Source organism: Schistocerca cancellata, chromosome 5, assembly GCF_023864275.1.
Source record: "Schistocerca cancellata isolate TAMUIC-IGC-003103 chromosome 5, iqSchCanc2.1, whole genome shotgun sequence".
Classification (NCBI taxonomy): Eukaryota; Metazoa; Arthropoda; class Insecta; order Orthoptera; family Acrididae; genus Schistocerca; species Schistocerca cancellata.
In genome coordinates, this window is record NC_064630.1 from 149,624,843 (window position 1) to 149,638,991 (window position 14,149).

General features: G+C 40.5%; 1 protein-coding gene across 2 annotated transcripts in view; it reads right to left on the reverse strand.

Annotated features, from left to right (window-relative positions):
• Positions 1-10,331: 10,331 nt before the first annotated feature.
• LOC126188261 (b(0,+)-type amino acid transporter 1-like) overlaps positions 10,332-14,149 on the reverse strand; it is a 482,554-nt gene continuing 478,736 nt past the window's right edge. For both annotated transcript variants that reach the window (XM_049929825.1, XM_049929826.1), the window contains one exon: positions 10,332-10,618. In XM_049929825.1, the coding sequence (XP_049785782.1) occupies positions 10,554-10,618 (65 nt within the window). In that variant the 3' untranslated portion in view covers positions 10,332-10,553. The remainder of the gene's footprint in view (positions 10,619-14,149) is intronic.

Below are 14,149 nucleotides of genomic sequence, written 5' to 3' on the forward strand. Positions count from 1 at the left end.
GAAGTCGTTTCTGAAAGTATTTGTATGGAGTGTAGCCATGTATGGAAGTGAAACATGGACGATAAATAGTTTAGACAAGAAGAGAATAGAAGCTTTTGAAATGTGGTGCTACAGAAGAATGCTGAAGATTAGATGGGTAGATCACATAACTATTGAGAAAGTATTGAATAGGATTGGGGTTAAGAGAAGTTTGTGGCACAACTTGACAAGAAGAAGGGATCGGTTGGTAGAACATGTGTTGAGGCATCAAGGGATCACCAATTTGGTATTGGAGGGCAGTGTGGAGGATAAAAATCGTAGAGGGAGACCAAGAGATGAATACACTAAGCAGATTCAGAAGGATGTAGGTTGCAGTAGGTAGTGGGAGATGAAGAAGCTTGCACAGGATAGAGTAGCATGGAGAGCTGCATCAAACCAGTCTCAGGACTGAAGACCACAACAACAAGAAGAACACTTCACAAATGATTGCAGTCACTGAAGATACACAGTAAGAGATGAGATTTCGAGGAAGACAGACTGCTTCACCATTTCCGAATTCGCTTAAAATCTAGTCGCCCTATCAAAATTTTTCACATACTCTGATCCAAACGGTAGCGAACGCCTAAGACATGTCTGGTTCATCAACAGCTTGTCAGATTTACAGGCGGTTTCAAATCCGGCGTTTATTTCTGTATACAAACAATTTAAGGAATACTCAATCTGGTAAGGTAAACGCTGGAAGTTAAGAGCATAGTTTAATAATTTTCCAACGATTTAAGTAACGAGCTGTAATTTTTTTAATAGAACAATTTTTCCATCAAATAGTTACGGATTTTAAGCAATATGTGTCAATCACTTTAAATTAAATGTCTATAAATTTTGTAAGAAGGCTGTTTAGGTTTTTATGTTGGTAACGCCACGTAGCGCTCTGTATGAAAATCACTGACTGTGCTGTTATGTATGTAGGCTGTTCAGGTTTTTATGTTGGTAACGCCACTTTGCGCTCTGTATGAAAAATCACTGACTGTGCTTTGTGCAATATGTGGCTGGTTGGCATTGTTGGAATATTCGCTATTGTAGTGTTGGGCAGTTGGATGTGAACAGCGCGTAGCTTTGGGCAGTTGGAGGTGAGCCGCCAGTAGTGGTGGATGTGGGGAGAGAGATGGCAGGGTTTTGAGAGCGGACGATATGGACGTGTGTCCGTCAGAAAAACGAAGTTTTTAAGACTGTATGTCATGAACTGATATATCTTTTAAACAATATTAAGGTAAATACATTGTTTGTTCTCTATCAGAGTATGTCATTTGCTAACCAAGCCTATCAGTAGTTAGTGACTTGAGTAGTTTGAATCTTTTATTTAGCTGGCAGTATTGGCGCACGCTGTATTGCAGTAGTTCGACTAACGATGGTTTTTGTGAGGTAAGTGATTTGTGAAAGGTATAGGTTAATGTTAGTCACGGCCATTAATTTGTAGGGATTATTGAAAGTCAGATTGCGTTGCGCTAAAAATTTGTGTGTTAGTTTAGTGTTGATCAGAATAAGTAAAGAGAGAAATGTCTGAGTACGTTCAGTTTTGCTCAGCTGTTTGAAAATCAAATAACGTAGAGGTTTACCAGCACTGTCATTCTTAATTTTTCTAAGGGGATGTTTCAATTTCAGTTAGGGGCTAGAAATGTTTAAAGTTTTAGGGGTAGATGCAACATGCTGTACATAATTGGCTGTGTTCAGATGGATGTGCAGGCGGAATGTTCATTTTACTGAGGTGTCCAAACGAGTGCCCATTTTTCTGAAGTCACAGAGCTCTCTCCACCATCTAAACTACCTGCAGACGATGTGTCACGGAGCGAAGTTTTTGCAGGATTTCCCGATAAAAAGTTAGTCTGACAGTTTGACCTGGACGAACAAATTCATTTCGAGTGATAAGAATAAAAGGCATTGATTTGTCGCTATATTGCTCATTCCTGCTTTCTTGGGACGGGGAGAAAGTGCAGAGCGCCACTTCCAGTTTGTGACTATGTTGGAACTGTAATCGAAAAATCACGGAAACGCGACTGAAGAATCTGATATCCTCTACAGGTGGTCGGTAATATCACAATACACATTCTTCCTGTGGTTCTTATTACTTGTAGGGTTCTCTGCTACTATTTTTGCACACTTTTCGAATGTGCAAACCTTATATTGAATTATGATTGGCACTGATTACAGTCAGATATTACATTCAGATTTATCTCCCTGCTAGTCATTCACACCGTCAGTCGATTATCTGAATCATATTCACTTAACTATTTTCAGATTGTCATCTATTCTTCAAAATGGAGGTCTCTCCGCATGAACTTCCGTTTTGTATTTCTCCTCCGCGTGATAAAAAGACCTTGTATCATTTAAACATTTGTGATGTAAGTAGGGAGTCTTCTCCGTAAGCCGTTCGTAAATTTTCATGAATTTCAGTAAAGGTTTAGTCAAGTTTCACACAAAATTTGATGACGCAGAATTACTCTTTTTTTCCTTTTGCCAATCCGTGTTAGTAATGAACTTTAAAAACACAATTTCACTTTAGTGGGTCCCACCACCTGTGTAACAGCTGCAGAAAAATCACGTTGGTAGGTGAGTCCAGCGTAAGATTCATCCTAACTGCCGAGGCGAACTGGGAGGCAACAGCGTTGTCGGATGATGCATGATGGTACCAATCTCATTGCTTTTATAACACACCTTGTGCCGTGATTGTGATATGATCAGAGGACGTCTTAGAAACGGAAGCCATCGTCATAAACATCGCGTAACAGCTGCTAGGCTATTGCCCTCCAGCGGATCATTTCCTCCAGAAGGCGACGTAATACACCTAGAGCTGTAATCCGGTAGGGGTATATGCTACCAGGATCTCTCGAACGGCGTTTTCTGAACATCAGGTCGACTTATTAATATATGCCACGACATGCAGACACTCCTCTCACAGCGTATATCTCTCACCAAACATTTCTTCTGGGTTTTAATATTTTTGATTCTGTTTACGTGGACATGTAGCATACTTGTTTCGCTGTGGGTCATGTGTACAGCGTGTTTCATTCATTTTCGAAATCTGTTCGGTGAGTTACAATTTTCACTAATAGTAATGTGAACGGAGTGGACGAAACTGATGACCGAAGCATTGGCACATATGATTGAAGAAACAAACAGCGTACGTGCATTAAAAACACAAGTAAGGGTCACGGTCGTCTTAGCGAAGGCAGTCGGTACTCAATGACACCACGTGATGTCCCCTACACCCTACTTCGACAATAATCTTTCCGTTTAGATACGTATTTTAAACGATCTGTAGTTTAATCAGAGATCAATTAATGAGCTTGTTTGAAAAGCATATCTTTGCTGTGTACTATTCCGCTGTTACGAAAGGAGAAACACTAACAGCTGCTATGTACCCACTCACTATCCACACACACTTTATGTCTGGCCACCGCTATCGTAAGTACGCATCTCTCAATCTCCCCTGTTTCGTGATCATTTATTACCCGCTTAATAAGAGACGCTAGCTTTCCTACGTGATCAAGATGTTCAGAGGCTATTAAACACCTTTTAACATCAGAATCATTGGTGTTTTGGTAGCTCCATTCGCATGTCGAAAAAAACTGAATTGAGAGTCCCTGCGTTATTAAGAAGAGGCGGGATTTTGTACGTACATATCAGTGGGAGCATTTATTTACAGAAGGCAACAGTAGAAAACAACAAAAATCCTAGACGGTTTGTTATCCAACCTCACGAATAAATGCCGCCTGTCCTGTCCACAACGAACTACGTACTTTAGTGAGGCAGATCTTGATGCACATAAACGGGAAGGGGAGGGGGGATGAGAACGGAAACATTGCTCTCGGTCCAGTGTCGTTGTAAAGAAAAAATAAAGCGGTTTAGTTGTGATTTGACACTTATCCTTGAGGTCATGTTCGTGTCACACAGCTTTACATCGTGTCTGGTTAGAGACATGTGAACGAGAAACAAAATGTGAAAAAACCGTTGGATACAATACCTTCCCCTTTTTTTACTGATTCATCCCCGTCGCACCATATGGCCACTTTCAGTGCTCCAAGCATCCAACTCTTCAGCCAGATGAGCTTAAAATACACAAAATACAAACTATACATGTAAAGTCTTAAAAGCTTGTAAGGATGTTGCGCGGGGTAGGTTATGCTGAGAAAGTACACAAAAGAACGTGGAAAATTCGAAGTTTTGTACGGTGATAGAATGTGATTTTACATAAAAGGGTGAGGTGCATTGTAACTTAGGGAAAGATGGAGAAGATAATTAGGAGCTCTGAAGTGGGGTACGAAAGGGAGGGAAGAGTTAGAACAGTAGTAGTAGTTCTTGCCGTCTTATGTCCGAAGACTACTTTGATCCATCTCTGCATGCTGCTCTATCTGTGCGAGCCTCTTCATCTCTGAATAACTACTGAAACCCACATCCTTCTGAATCTTCTTCCTGTATTCATCTCTCGGTCTTCCTTGATCTCACAATGTGTCCTATCAACCGATCACTTCTTTTGGTCAAGCTGTGCCACAATTTCTTAACTCCCCAGTTCTATTCAGTACCTCCTCATTAGTTACCCATCTAATTTTCAGCATTCTCCTGTAGCACCACATTTCAAAAGCTCCTATTCGCTTCTTATTTAAACTGTTTATCGTCCACGTTTCACTTCCATGCATGGATACGCTCCAGACAAATACTTTCAGAAAAGACTTCCTGGCACTTAAATATATTATTGATGTTAAGAAATTTCTCTTCTTCAGAAACATCTTTTCTCGCCATTCCTAGTCTACATTTTATATTCTCGCTACTTCGACCATCACCAGTTATTTTGCTGCCCAAATAGCAAAGCTTATCAACTACTTTGAGTGTCTCATTTCCTAATGTAATTCGCTCAGCATCACCTGATCTAATTCGACTACATTTCATAATCCTTATTTTCCTTTTGTTGACGTTCATCTTTTATCCTCCTTTCAAAACACTTTTCATTCCGTTCAACTGCTCTTGCAAGGCAGAATTACATTGTCATTGCCAAACCTTAAAGTTATTATTTCTTCTCCCTGGACTTGGAGTCCTACTCCAATTTTTTCTTTTGTTTCCTTTACTGCTTGTTAAATGTACAGATTGAATAACATTGGGGGTAGCTGCAACCCTGTCTCACTCCCTTCTCAACCACTGCTTCCCTTTCATGACCCTCGACTCTTATAATTGCCGTCTGGATTCTGTATAAATTGTAAATAAGCTTTCGCTCCCTGTATTTTACTCCTGCTACCCTCAGAATTTCAAACAGAGTATTCCACTCAACACTGTCAAAACTTTCTCTAAGTCTAGAGATGCTATAAACGTAGATTTGCCTTTTCTCAACCTATCTTCTGAGAGAAGTCGCAGCGTCACTATTGTCTTTCGTGTTCCTATATTTCTTCTTAATCCGAATTGATCTTCCGCGGGGTCGGCTTCTACATGTTTTTCGAGCCTTCTGTAAAGAATTCGTACAAGTATTTTGCAATCATGAGTTATAATACTGATAGTAAGGTAATATTCACCACTGTCGGCACCTTTCTTTGGAATTGGCAGAAAATGAATTACGCAACTTAATGTTTTGGAGGCAATAATTGAAATTTTATTGCCACCGCTGGTAATTTACACACTTGGATTTCTCTCAGAAACGCCTGACTGCAATGTCCGCTCTGTGATCGCTGCAGGAGTTTTTCACTTCTCTGTTCTTTTTTTATTTATTTATTTTGCTTTGTTTTTATTCTTATTATTATTCGCGTAACAACTCATATATTAAATGAGATATGTTACTACGAAAAGAGACTCGAAATACCTTTTAGCGGTGCTGTGCTATGCCTTTCTTTGGATCACTAATTTTCAACAAAAGAAAATGTATTATGTTCCTATTGTTCTGTATCTGGCTTTCTATTAAAGCAGTTATAGTACGCAATGATTGTTCAGCATCATAATTTTGCAGTGGATTTTTGTTAATAGTAAAACAACAATAAGTACCACGGCTAACCCGAGAGCATGAGACTATTATCGGAGAAAAATAATGTTTTTACTATAAGGTTGCCAGACCAGAACTACGCACAGCTAGATTTCTTTCATGTGATGAAAATAAATTATCTCTTTTCACTATTAGTATTATATTATCAGCAGCCCGCGTCAGCCTGTAAAACACATCATAAAATCTGCAGCTCTGCTCTGCGACTTCGAAAGCTGAAAGAAATAATTTTTCACTTCACTATTACCTGACCGCTTCTTTGCGGTATGATAGGTTTCATGTACTGCAATTTAAATGAACCGCGGCAGCGGCTGGCTCGTTCGTAGCGCCGCTCTGCACCACGAATAATATTTAACCAACTGAAAATGTCTTAAAGGGATGGGATAGAATACCAGACAAGCTTGACATGAATCATAATGCAAGGTTTCACTAAATAACTCTATTCAAACATTTAAACAATTTGAGTAGTGCACACCTTTTTAACAATCTTGCCTAATGGCGTCCGTCTTACAAACTTGACAAAAGAATGCTACGCTAGCATACAATATCACGTCACAGGCTATCCTTCTCACGTAACTCCAAGAAGAAGACAGAGAAATTAATGTTCGTTATGTATTATTTATACTAGTCACATATTCTCATCTTTGTTTGTATTTATCGTCTGTGGCGGTTTCATTACTCGCCGACACAGATATTATCTAAAATAAATAATTAAAAAAAGTACATAATTTTATACAATAACAAAATATGATACACCATGTTTTTCTCTTTATCACATAATATGTCTTTTACTAAGAGTTCTCTCAGAAACGCCTGACTGCAATGTCCGCTCAGTGATCGCTGCAGGAGTTGCACTTTTCTGCACATGCTAATCCTGGAACAGTGCGCCACCGACTGGTCCACTGAACAGTCCTGCCTGCACATTTGTCCAGCCGCCGGCTGTACTTGGCTGGACTTCACTACCTTCAGGTGTATTTGGGACTAGAGTAGCGCTCTGCCAAAACTACGGTGCAATAGTTTTGGAACGGCACATAAACGACGTAGTAAATGGTAGCATTACCGGTAGTATTGGTACCAATGTTAGGGAAAGACGAACAAATGAATGTATACGAGAGAAACGGAGCCGCCGATTTCAATTTGTTTATTCATTTGTTTTTCACAATGTTAGAGCTGCACATCGCTCAGTTTAGTCCACTGTGTGTTTTATATCTTAAAAATATAAATTGCATTTTATAAGTAATAAAAAACTGTTGATTACGTATCTTCTGCGCTTTCATGTAACCAGAAAGCAATTACTTATCATGCAAGTACAGTTTACACGCACAAACAAAGAAAAATTTATTTATTGTTGTTATTTCGTACTCAATGGAACGTTCATCTTGGTCAAAGGCAAGAGTTTCCTATCATTACTGATAAGTGCGACTGTTGTTTATGAATAACAGAAACATGTTTTATGCAAGCTAGACCACGTATTGAAGCTATATTTGATACGTTTTTGTATTGCGTTATTTTAATTTTACTTTTTTTGAGGAAACTAAGTTCTCTAGCGCTGCTTGATAAATCTGTATTGCTTCTTTTAGTTTTGCTACAGCACCCCTCTGTTTACCGTTAAAAACCAACAGTTTTCGAGTAAAAACTGAATTAAACAGTGACAATTTCAATTTAGCTATAAGCACTGTTTATTTCCAACTACCAGAGAGGAGGGTAACTATGCAGAACATAAATGTTCTGTAGGTTATGCATCCCTTTAAATATCGTCACTCAGTTCCTAGACGGTTCACCGCTTCCGGTTTCTACGAGAATCTACTAAGATACTCATCACATACGAACACAAAGCGATCGAAATGAGGTAACGCCCAATAGTTATGCAAAACACCTAACATACAAGTAACAAGATTACGACGTTAACTGACCAAGGCTACTAGGGAAACAACCGCAGTCTACTCTTAATTATGATAGCCTACGGTAGTGTTACAACTCTATTTGGAACTATTCTTGCACTGCAGCTGGTCTTGATTAGGAGTGAAACCAACTCTGAGAGGATTTGCTCTGTATCCTATCAGTTGTTTCTTAAACAACACACCTTACCTCTCGACGTAGTCTCCTGTGAGAGATATACAGTTGGTCCAGCGATTCTCCAGCTTTTTCATGCCATCGGAAAAATAGGTCCAACACTGCAAAATACTCGTTGACTGCACCTATCGCTTCCCCATTAGATGAAAATTTCTTCCCAGCAAGACAGTGTTTCAAGCTAGGGAACAGGAAGAAGTCACCTGGTGCTAAGTCTGATGAATGGGGTGGATGAGGAATCAAGCCCAATTCATGCACTTTCGCCATTGTTATCGCTGATGTGTGGGGTGGCGCATTGTCCTGCTAAAAGAGCACTTTTGCGTGCGAACCTTGGTCTTTTTTCTATTGTGTCTCACTGTTTAGAGGCACAAAACGCGTGGATGTTTTCAGCGCGTTACTAAATGCAAATAAGTAGGAGGCCGAGTTGATAGGAGCCGAAGGAGTCCAGGTTGCAATAATATGCGGTACGGCACACTGTTCGAGAGAAGGATTATTATTCAAGAAACACATAGTACAATGAAATTACTTATCTTCAGAAGTTTGAAGGACTGCAGCTGCGGCTATGAACTGACAATCTCGTAACATGGAATACCATGAACTAATACAACATATTCTCAGGGACTAAGCCTGATGGGCTTGCAAACAGAACTGGCTGAGGGCCGATTACGAAAGCGCGTCTGCCTAGGTTGCAATCTAGCTAAGAAGTGAACGAGGCACACTCCAGTTCCGTCGAGCTGCACAGCCCGCTAGAGTGCGTTGTGCTCGGCAGACGACGGGCTGCCAACCTTGTGTTGGCGCGGCGTTGTAGTAGTATCTGTGGCAATGATACTACATTTTCAGCCAATGCAAGTGTCAAGACGATCGAACAATGGATAACAGTAGCATCCACTTACGGTTCCGCTTTTTTCCAAGTAGTCTAGGAGTATTATTCCGTGGAAACCGCTACAGAACAGTCGCCACCACTCTACCAGCTGACAAAATGGTGCTTGTTTCTTCTGCGCACTGTCACCAGCCTTTGTCCACTGTTTTGAGTGCCGTTTTGACTCTAATAATGGATCCAGGTTCAATCAAAAGTCACAAATCGGCGCATAAAGTCTTGCGGATTGTGATCAAACATCGTCAGATATTGACCTGAAATGTTGTGCCCGATACGCTTTTAGCCGACTGTGAGCATTCCTGGCTCCCAATTTTCACAGCCAATTCTCCGTGTGGGATGTTATGCACTCGCTCAGATGAGATGCCTACAGTCTCAGAAATCTGACGATTTTTTATTCGGCGGCCTTGCATTGCCATATCATGGACTTTCTTCGCTAGTTTACTCTGGACGGACAGAGCGTCCTTCGTGTTCGGTTCTTCGCGGACCACGTTTAAGTTCATTCATCCAAAAGCAAATGGTCTTTAATAATGGTGCAGTGTCCGGGGTGAGCTTCACCCAATTCTGTTTTGATTTGTGCGGCAATCCACCATTTCAAATGAAAATGTTTAATAATAGCACGGAACTCTCACATAGTTTCTTTCGCTTCCGTTTTTAAGTTTATACCTCAGCATTACTGACTGTAAATATGCTGTGTAGCTTCTACGGAGGAATGAGTTTCACTCTCGAAAAGGATGAAAGTTGTGTCAAATACGTTCATCAAGTTAAGATGGTGTTGTGGTCCGTAGAAAAGCTCTTCTTTACAGAAGTAAGTCAACTGTCAAACGTAAATTGAAGTAGTGACTGGAGCTTTGAAGTACGAAAAACAGAAAAAATAGTCTGCGATGTAAGTTGTGAAACAGTAAAGATTTCCTTAGTATGAAGGAGTTCGAATTTTTTCTACTTTCTTACTGTTCTAACTATCGTTTTTTTAACTAATTTATTTAATTACATAGTTATTTTTTGTGCAGATTGATTGACTTCACCATTCCGAAACTACATTTTCTGCCACAACGAACAAGACCAATACTTCACTGTGTACCATACAAACAACTGAGCTACCGATTTATTTAGAGAGATAAGAGGATTGACCACTGGTGGTGGGCGACCCCCCCACGGTACTCACATAGATACACGAACCTTTCACTAAGTGGATAAATGGGTGTAGCGTGTAGAGTTCCAAAGCTACTTACCGTACACAGCATAAGACAGTTATCTTACACCACTAGTTAGTCTTTGCTTTGTGTGTTTGTGGGGGGGGGGAGGGAGGGAGGGAGGGAGGGAGGGAGGGAGAGAGAGAGAGAGAGAGAGAGAGATTTATCATTTATTAATGAAACTATTTAATTTCTTTTTCTTTTGAAGTATGTATTTCACGTGTCAAACTTCTATTTTCTTATAAAAAATACATAAATATTTCATTCACCTCACCAATTCACATAGAAAGCACACACACTACTAAAAAATACAATTAGACAGGAACTTTGGCTGAGTCAGCGTCAACCCGTGAGGTTGTGTGGGTCCCGCAGCAAGGCACGCCGCTTCCGGGCTGCGGGTGTGCTGCAGGCGGGGACTCCTCGTTCAGTCCGTGTTCTGGTCGGTGGGCACGGCCTCCATGAGCAGCTGCGTGTAGCGAGTCACCTTATCTGCAAAAGTAAAGGAGGCGACGCCAGCGTGTCATCAGCTGTGCAGTTATTTGGCAGTGGCAAAGCCGCTAATGCAATGAAGATACACTCTAGCCACCTCACTTCCTCTCCTGTGAGGCAACAGGAATTTCTGATTATTGGAAACCCATTACGAGTGTGTCATGGTTTTTTCGCATCGATAACAAATTGCTTACTTGCATACTCGTGGGTCTTGTTCATTTGCAAGGAAGGCTCTGCAGTAAATAGTTGTGTATTTAATGACGTTGCCCTGCTCCACGTTTCTGCCTATTATTTACTTATGCCTAAAATTTCTTTAGGTGAGTCTAGTACAAAAACCTTCACACCGACCCCTCGTGCTCCTCTTCCTCAAGCATCAGCCAGTATCGTGTCAAACAGCATGAATGACTCACCTACCGCGGCTTCTTAAATGGGACAAGTGAATCAGGGCGTGCCTCCTAATCAAAGAAAGAAAGAATGTTTAGAAGAAGAATAAATTGTTATTGTACATAAGCAGTACGTTTTACAATGATCTGCCAGTGCCAGAAAATGTACAAGTCGTTGAATTTTTGTTAATTAACTTCAACATGGTTGCCATTTGTTCGCGACGTTCTTCTGCACGATTGCAGTCGCCAAGTCGGGCGTGGCTCTCAAGAATTTCAGTTTTCCTTTCAAACTTAGAACACGGACAGTTGATTTGGGAATATGAGCTGCATCCAGTCTGCTCGGAATACGTTATTGTCGAATGGGCGTGGCAATCGTCTCACCGGTGTGTGCTTTTCCGGCCGATTTATTGTTTTACAAACCGTACATTTTTCACATTACCGACTGGAGTTATTCCAGTACACGTTAATTTTAACTTTCGCAGAATTGCAATTACGGGTTTTAATTCGACATTCTGCATGATGCACTTGGCTTTTTTCCTTTACTGACTTACGGTAATTTACCACAAACCAATCTGCAAGCCACAACAGCACCTGGGTTGTTGTTGCGGTCTTCAGTTCAGAGACTGGTTTGATGCAGCTCTCCATGATACTCTATCCTGTGCAAGGTTCTTTATCTCCAAGTAACTACTGCAACCCTTCATCCTTCTGAATCTGCTTAGTGTATTCATCTCTTGGTCTCCATCTACAATTTTTACCCTCCACGCTGCCCTCCAGTACTAAATTAGTGATCCCTTGATGCCTCAGAACATGTCCTACCAACGGATCCCTTCTTCCAGTCAGGTTGTGCTTCTCCCCAATTCTATTCAGTACATCCTCATTAGTTATGTGATCTATCGATCTAATCTTCAGCATTCTTCTGTACCACTACATTTCGAAAGCTTCTATTCTCTTCTTGTTTAAACTATTTATCGTCCATGTTTCACTTCCATACATGGCTACACTCCATACAAATACTTTCAGAAACGACTTCCTGACACTTAAATTAATACTCGATGTTAACAAATTTCTCTTCTTCAGAAACGTTTTCCTTGCCATTGCTACTCTACATTTTATATCCTCTCTACTTCGACCATCATCAGTTATTTTGCTCCCCAAATAGCAAAACTCCTTTACTACCTTAAGTGTCTCATTTCCTAAGCTAATTCCCTCAGCATCACCCGACTTAATTCGACTACATTCCATTATCCTCGTTTTGCTTTTGTTGATGTTCATCTTATATCCTCCCTTCAAGACACCATCCATTCCGTTCAACTGCTCTTCCAAGTCCTTTGCTGTCTCTGACAGAATTACAATGTCATCGGCGAATCTCGAAGTTTTTATTTCTTCTCCATGGATTTTAATACCTACTCCGAATTTTTCTTTTGTTTCCTTCACTGCTTGCTCAATATACAGATTGAATAACATCGGGAAGAGGCTACAACCCCGTCTTACTCCCTTCCCAACCACTGCTTCCCTTTCATGCCCCTCGACTCTTGTAACTGCCATCTGGTTTCTGTACAAATTGTAAATAGCCTTTCGCACCCTATATTTTACCTCTGCCACCTTCAGAATTTGAAAGAGAGTATTCCAGTCAACATTGTCAAACGCTTTCTCTAAGTCTACAAATGGTAGAACTGTAGGTTTGCCTGTCCTTAATCTTTCTTCTAAGATAAGTCGTAGGGTCAGTATTGCCTCACGTGTTCCAACATTGCTACGGATCAAAACTGATCTTCCCTGAGGTCAGCTTCTACCAGTTTTTCCATTCGTCTGTAAAGAATTCGTGTTAGTATTTTGCATCTGTGGCTTATTAAACTGATAGTTTGGTAATTTTCACATCTGTCAACACCTGCTTTCTTTGGGACTGGAATTATTATATTCTTGTTGAAGTCTGAGGGTATTTCGCCTGTTCGCCTATCTCATACATCTTGCTCACCAGATGGTAAAGTTTGGTCATGACTGGCTCTCCCAAGGCCGTCAGTAGTGCTAATGGAATGTTGTCTACTCCCGGGGCCTTGTTTCGACTTAGGTCTTTCAGTGCTCTGTCAAACTCTTCACGCAATATCGTATCTCCCATTTCATCTTCATCCTCTTCCATTTCCATACTATTGTCCTCAAGTACATCGCCCTTGTATAGACCCTCAATATACTCCTTCCAACTTTCTGTTTTCCCTTCTTTGCTTAGAACTGGGTTTCCATCTGAGCTCTTGATATTCATGCAAGTGGTTCTCTTCTCTCCAAAGGTCTCTTTAATTTTCCGGTAGGCACTATCTATCTTACCCCTAGTGAGATAAGCCTCGACATCCTTACATTTGTCCTCTAGCCATGCCTGCTTAGCCATTTTGCACTTCCTGTCGATCTCATTTTTGATACGTTTGTATTCCTTTTTGCCTGCTTCATTTACTGCATTTTTATATTTTCTTCTTTCATCAATTAAATTCAATATTTCTTCTGTTACACAAGGATTTCTACTAGCCCTCGTCTTTTTACCTACTTTATCCTCTGCTGCCTTCACTACTTCATCCCTCAGAGCTATCCATTCTTCTTCTGCTTCTTTTAATTTAGCTCCTCGTTACTACTGTCTATTCCCAACAAATTTTGTGGACAGTATCCACATATACCACTGAGTGTCTTGCAAAATTATATCATTGTACGACACATACAGTTCAGAGGATATGACGCCATGAACACAGAGACGCGTGAAAAACTAACTTTTGCTTAAAATGGAGATCTTCTGGGAAATCCTGTGACCTGGCATTCTCATCAGGCATCGTCTCCGATCTTCTCTATGCTTTTGAATTTTTTCATTCATGTTGAAAATATTTGATTCTGTTCTAGTACCTTCATTTCTTATCATGTCATTCCTTGTGCAGCCCTTCGCCTTCCGTAGGGGTCTCGTGTCTGCTGTCTGAATTTTCTTTTCTTTTTTATGGTAACCCAGCTTTCGCTTCCATAGGACACCACAGGAACCGCCATCTCTTCATAGAATTTCATGATTGACTCTTTTTGTAGTTTACAGCCCAATGTTCCGCAAATGGTGTCAATTTTTGATCTGGCTGGATATTTTCCGCGAAATGCTATTATTTTCGTTTTATTACTACAAATTGTCAAG